Source organism: Otolemur garnettii, unplaced genomic scaffold (assembly GCF_000181295.1).
Source record: "Otolemur garnettii isolate 467f Iridium unplaced genomic scaffold, OtoGar3 scaffold00047, whole genome shotgun sequence".
In the NCBI taxonomy this organism is placed as follows: domain Eukaryota; kingdom Metazoa; phylum Chordata; class Mammalia; order Primates; family Galagidae; genus Otolemur; species Otolemur garnettii.
In genome coordinates, this window is record NW_003852442.1 from 9,606,655 (window position 1) to 9,613,208 (window position 6,554).

At 45.3% G+C, this 6,554-nt stretch overlaps 2 protein-coding genes across 2 annotated transcripts in view; one reads left to right on the forward strand and one right to left on the reverse strand.

Annotated features, from left to right (window-relative positions):
* COG4 (component of oligomeric golgi complex 4) overlaps positions 1–976 on the reverse strand; it is a 37,911-nt gene extending 36,935 nt beyond the window's left edge. The window contains exon 1 of the mRNA XM_012806146.2: positions 781–976. Within this exon, the coding sequence (XP_012661600.1) occupies positions 781–939 (159 nt within the window). The 5' untranslated portion in view covers positions 940–976. The remainder of the gene's footprint in view (positions 1–780) is intronic.
* Positions 977–1,204: 228 nt separating this feature from the next.
* The window catches only part of SF3B3 (splicing factor 3b subunit 3), a 55,472-nt gene continuing 50,122 nt past the window's right edge, over positions 1,205–6,554 (forward strand). Inside the window, exon 1 of the mRNA XM_012806150.2 lies at positions 1,205–1,343. The gene's annotated coding sequence lies outside the window, so the exon portion shown is untranslated. The remainder of the gene's footprint in view (positions 1,344–6,554) is intronic.

A 6,554-nucleotide genomic window follows, 5' to 3' on the forward strand; every position in this document is an offset into this window, starting at 1 on the left:
AAAAAAAAAAGTGGATTGACAGCTTCGGGTTGCCATGCAAAAGTGAAGGCGTCAGAAGGAAACAAGAGATTCAGGAAGTGTTTCTTAGAATCTAGTCCAAGACCCTCATTTGACATGACAGGGGTCCAAGGGTTCAAGCAATGAAGTGACTCGCCTAAGATTAGACAGTTGTGCCTGAGTCCTAAAAGCTCAAACTTCTATCAAGCTGTGCATTAACTGAAACGCTTAGGTCACACCCGGAAATCAATCTTCCCTAAAAGGAAGTCTTAAAATAATTCAAGAAATTTATCTGCAATGACTTCCCTCTTAAGTAACAGAATGAAAACGGTTTCATAATTTTTAAATTACTAAGGCAATGCAAGAGGCCGATTATTATTTTGAGAATCAAGCGTTTTGGCATTAACTCTCGGTGGGGAAACTACGGGCCAGGGCAATCAATGGGGAGTAGAGGGCAGAGGGTGCAGATCGCTCTCATATCGGAGCAAGTAAAAAAGTAACACGGCCGGCGCCCGTGGCTAAAAGGAGTGGGGCGCCGGCCCAACATGCCGGAGGTGGCCGGTTCAAACCCAGCCCTGGCCAAAAAGTGCAACAAAACAAAACAGGCCTCCCCAAATACCCAACATTTCCGCTTCTTTGTTTTCCCGTTTTGTTTTTTTTTTTTTTGGTTTGTTTGTGTGCTTGTTTCCCCTAGCAAAGAGAGCATCCCAAGACCAGATTTCCCAACGCGAAAGCTCCTACGCCCCTTGCCCCTGGAATAATAGGAGGCTCATCCCCCCCCACCTCCTCGCCGCAGAGCCGTTCGTATACAGCCTCCAGCTCCTGCAGCTCTGTCAGGGAGCGAATGAGCTCGATGGAGACTTCGGAGCACCGGCCACTTCCCACCCCTTCAGGCGGCGGAGGCATCCCTGACAACTTCTGAGGGGAACCGAGGTCCGCCATCTTGGTTCCCGTGGCGCACTTCCGGGCCGGCAAGGCCCGCTACTCGTTGGCGCGCTCGTCCTTAGAGCTGCCCACAGAAGTGCCAGAAGAACTCCTGTGGGTTTTTTTAAGTCTAATTTTTAAAAAAGTCTATCATTTTTCTGTTTTCCTGGGAAAACCAACGGTAATAAAATGTGTTTAAATCATTTTCAATCCGTTATGGGAGCAAGCCGGATGCCGTTTTAAAAAAAATTACTTTATTTTTCTGCAGGCTCGGATTGGATAGCTTTTTCCGCCGCGCGCCAGCGCAAGGCCCCTGTCTTGAGGACTAATGGCGGACGCCGGCGGGTTGGCGTTGGTGGTGGTTTAGACCTTGACCGGACTTAGCATCTGCCTGATATCTGCGCCATCCTTTGCGTTGTAAGGTAAAGAAACGGCTTCGTGACTTCCCCAGGCCTGGGGAGGTGGAGAGCGGCCATATGGAAGCGGGGGCCCGAGACTGCGGTGGGGGGGGGGCGAGTCTCAGGTAGTCTAGGCCTGAGAGGGTGCAGCCAGGGGCCAAGGAGGAGGTGTTGGACAATGGGGTGTGAAAAAGATTCCCGACCCTCCTGCGTCCTCAGTATGGGGGCATCGTGTTTTGGCTCCAACTAAGGCTCATAGAGATTGCTTCGTTTGGAGTCCTGGGGCCTGGGAGGCCGGGGAAGTGTGAGAAGGAATCGGAGAAATATCTCTCTAGGAAGAATAAATGGTGCACTATGATAGAGCATGCGGATGTTTAAGTGTAAATAAGGGAAACAGTCTTTGGACCTAAGACTCTGGTTTGAACTTGTGTTTTGGTAGTTGGGCAACTTGTCTCCTCCTCTGAACCTCCATTTTCTCGGGTGCGAAATATGGGACGATAGTGTCTGTCTTGGAGACTTTGCAGAGTTCAAGTGCGATGATGTTCCCTTGCAACAGGGGAAAAGGTTGGCCTTAGCAATGACAGGCTTCTCGTAGTAATCGGAGACGGGAGGTGGACGTAGGGGAAGTTAGAAAGTTTATACCAGGTTTCGGCGGTTGATGGTTCCTGGTATATAGTTCTTATAGAACAGATCTGATCGTCCTCCAAAACGCAGCTTTCTGTATTACCAAGATTAGAATGTAGGTGGAGAAACCTGGATCCTGCTAGGTTTGGGGAAAACGAATTCCAAGGGTTCGTAACGGGAATTATAGAGGACCCGGAGTGTAGGCTGAGTTCCTCCAGTTAGCGGTAAAGTATGAAAAGTAGCCTGAGGGAAGCTCTTCACGGTGTCCTCCTAAGTTGGTTGTTTCTTCACTTTCTTCTCTTTGAACCTCAGACCTTTTCGTCTTCTTTCCCTGTGATTGTAGAGAATGTTCCTGAGTTTCAAGTAGGAAGACTTATGTATGTCAGATTCTATAATATTTCCCAGTTGGAGGATTGGTCTTGTCACTTTACTTTTGCCTGGCCCCCCAGAAATTACTTAGGAGGGCATTTACTTACAATTCAAAAATAATTGTTTATGAGGAATTTTACTTAGAGTTCTCTCTTCTGGTTTAACAACAGAATCAAATTTGTATGTTAATTACACATCAATAATTTATTGGATTTCTTAACATTCCGTGCTTTTGTTTTCTTAAATAATTACACTGGAAAAAACGCGTTTTTTGTTTTTTTTTTTTTTTTGAGACAGAGCCTCAAGCTGTCCCCCTGGGCAGAGTGCCATGGCATTACAGCTCACAGCAACCTCCAACTCCTGGGCTCAAGCGAGTCTCCTGCCTCTGCCTCCCAAGTAGCTGGGACCACAGGCGCCCGCCACAACGCCCGGCTATTTTTTGGTTGCAGCTGTCATTGTTGTTTGGCGGGTCCGGGCTGGGGATTCGAACCCGCCACCTTAGGTGTACGTGGCTGGCGCCTTAGCCGGTTGAGCTATAGGTGCCGAGCCAATGATTTTTTTTTTTGTGTTTGTTTTTTAATAGGAAACTGTAGGAATAGTTTTGGGTTAATCTTATGACAGAAGTAGCTCAGTTTGCGGTGTCTGCTTAGAAGGAATCCTTTTTTTGTGACTTGATATTCCTTCACAAATGGAGGAATTCGGTTCTTGTAGTGTTTTTTTTTATGACAATCACAGTTTATTTTTATTTTTTTTGGTTCTTGTAGTTTTTGATGGTGAGTAGGTTTCAATTTTAAATGTGAACCACTCATCAAATAATAGAGTTAAATAAGAGATGCAAAGCAAAAAACTACACTAAAATACCAGTTTTCCTCTTTTAGATAAACAAAGGTTGGAAGTTTTTTTCTTTTTCTTTTTAAAATTTATTATTGGGGATTCATTGAGGGCACAAGAAACCAGGTTTCACTGATTGCATTTGTTAGGTAAAGTCCCTTCTACAATTGTGTCTTGCCCCCAAAAGGTGTAGCACACACCAAGACCCCACCTCCCTCCCTCCCTCCCTCCCCCTCTTTGCTAATCCCTTCCCCACACTTCCCTCCTTCCTCTCTCTGCTCACCCCTTCCCTTGTCATTAATTGTCCTTATATCAAAATTGAGTACATAGGATTCATGCTTCTCCATTCTTGTGATGCTTTACTAAGAATGTGTTCCACTTTCATCCATGTTAATACAAAGGCTATAAAGTCTCCATTTTCTTAAATGGTTGAATAGTATTCCATGGTATACATATACCACAGTTTGTTAATCCATTCCTGAGTTGGTGAGCATTTAGGCTGTTTCCACATTTTGGCGATTGTAAATCGAGCTGCAAGGAATGGTCTAGTGCAAGTGTCCTTAAGATAAAAGGATTCTTTTTCCTTCTGGGTAGATGCCCAGTAATGGGATTGCAGGATCAGATGGGAGGTCTAGCTTGAGTTCCCTGAGGGTTCTCCACACTTCCTTCCAAAAAGGTTGTGTTAGTTTGCAGTCCCACCAGCAGTATAAAAGTGTTCCCTTCTCTCCACATCCATGCCAGCATCTGTAGTTTTGAGATTTTGTGGTGTGGGCTGTTCTCGCTGGGGGCTGGGGTTAGATGGTATCTCAGGGTGGTTTTGATTTGCATTTCTCTAATAATTAGGGATGATGAGCATTTTTTCATATGTTTGCTAGCCATTTGTCTATCTTCTTTAGAGAAGGTTCTATTCATTTCTCTTGCCCATTGATATATAGAATTGTTGGCTTTTTTCATGTGTATTAATGTTTTTGTTGGAGTTGAGTTCCACCTTTAGTGCCTTATGGTCTGAGAAGATACAAGGTAAAATTTCAATTCTTTTGATTCTGTTGAGGTTTGTTTTGTGTCCTAGGATATAATCAATTTTGGAGAATGTTCCATGGGGTGGTGAGAAGAATGTATATTCTTTATCTTTGGGATGAAGTGCTCTGTATGCAACTGTCAAGCACAGTTGCTCTAGGGTCTCATTTAAGTCCTTTATATCTTTGTTTAGAGGATCTGTCCACTCTGTAAGAGGAGTATTAAAGGCCTCTGTTATTATGGTATTGTAGGATATCATATTGCTCAGACTGAGTAATGTCTGGAAGTTTTTTTTGTTGTTGTGACAGAGTTTCACTTTATCGCCTACAGTAGAGTGCTGTGGCATCACATAGCTCACAGCAACCTCCAACTCCTGGGCTTAGGAAATTCCCTTGCCTCAGCCTCCCGAGTAGCTGGGACTACAGGCGCCTGCCACAACACCTGGCTACAAAGGTTGGAAGTTTTAATATCATTTTGGCTGGTTGTGGGGAAACAGGGACGCAAAAAATACGGGACATGTGTTAATAAATTGTTGTTGGCTGGGTGCCCACAGCACAGTGGTTACAGTGCCAGCCACATGGGTTCGTGCTCGGCCCAGGTCAGCTAACCAACAATGACAACTGCAACAACAACAAAATAGCTGGGCGTTGTGGTGGGTACGTGTAGTCCCAGTTACTTGGGAGACTAAAGCCAGACAACTGCTTAAGCCCAAGAGTTTGAGGTTGCTGTGAGCTGTGACACTATGGCACTTTACCGAGGGTGACATAGTGAGACTGTCTCAGAAAGAAAAAAAAAAATGGGGCAGCGCCTGTGGCTCAGTGGGTAGGGCGCTGGCCCCTTATACCGAGGGTGACGGGTTTGAACCTGGCCCTGGCCACACTGCAAGAAAAAATAGCCCACATTGTGGCTGGCACCTGTAGTCCCAGCTACTCGTGAGGCTGAGGCAAGAGAATCGCCTAAGCCCAGGAGTTGGAGGTTGCTGTGAGCTGTGACGCCATGGCACTTACTGAGGGCGATAAAGTGAGACGCTGTCTCTTAAAAAAATAATAATAATGCTACTTGGAGGCTGAGGCAAGAGAATCGTCTAAGCCCAGGAATTGGAGGTTGCTGTGAGCTGTGACGCCATGGCACTTACCGAGGGTGATAAAGTGAGACTCTGTCTCTCTTTTTTTTTGAGACAGAGCCTCCAGCTGTCCCCCTGGGTAGAGTGCTGTGGCATCAACAGCTCACAGCAACCTCCAACTCCTGGGCTCAAGCAAGTCTCCTGCCTCTGCCTCCCAAGTAGCTGGGACCACAGGCACCCCACGCAACGTCCGGCTATTTTTTGGTTGCAGCCGTCATTGTTATTTGGCAGGCCTGGGCTGGATTCGAACCCGCCACCTTAGGTGTATGTGGTTGGCGCCTTAGCCACTTGAGCCACAGGTGCTGAGCCGAGACTCTGTCTCTTAAAAAAATAATAATGCTACTAAGGAGGCTGAGGCAAGAGAATCACCTAAGCCCAGGAGTTGGAGGTTGCTGTGAGCTATAATGCCACAGCACTCTACCGAGGGCTATAAAGTGAGACTCTATGTCTCTAAAAAAATAATAATAATAATAAAATGTCTCTTTGAAAGGCAGTTTGGCAGTATCAGAATTTCAAATGTTTATAAAGCAATTCTACATCTAGGAATTGATCTTAGAGATAAACTCATACACATATAAATGACCTATATGAAAGGAATCTTTTTTCTCTGTATCAGTGTTCAGAATAACAAGAGATTAGAAACAACTTGAATGTTCATCACTAGGGTACTATTTAATGTCCATTCAGTGGAATACTCTGTAGCTGTATAACTGAACTAAGAAAGCCCTTTGTTTCTGGTTATCTCAAAGTAGAAAAATAATAAAAAATAATGTGAATATGTAAAACACAGTGGGCACCCTTTGGTTAAAAAAAGGAAATACCTCAGTACAAGCCAGGCACAGTGGTATGTGCCTATAGTCTCAGAAGCTCTGAAAGGTGACTTGGGAAGATCTCTTGATTCTGAGAATTTGAAGCTAGCCTGGGCAACATAGCCAGAACCCTGTCTCTTAAAAAGAAAACACCGCACAATATAAATGTATGTTTTTACTTGTGTATATTATGAAAAATATCTGGAAGGTGGCTCAGCACCTGTGGCTCAAGCGGCTAAGGCACCAGCCACATACATCTGAGCTGGCGGGTTCAAATCCAGCCCAGGCCGCCAAACAATAATGACAGCTGCAACCAAAAAATAGCCAGGTTTTGTGGCAGGCACCTGTAGTCCCAACTACTTGGGACGCGGAGGCAGGAGACTTGCTTGAGCCTAGGAGTTGGAGGTTGCTGTGAGCTGTGATGTCTCAGCACTCTACCCAGGGCAACAGCTTGAGGCTCTG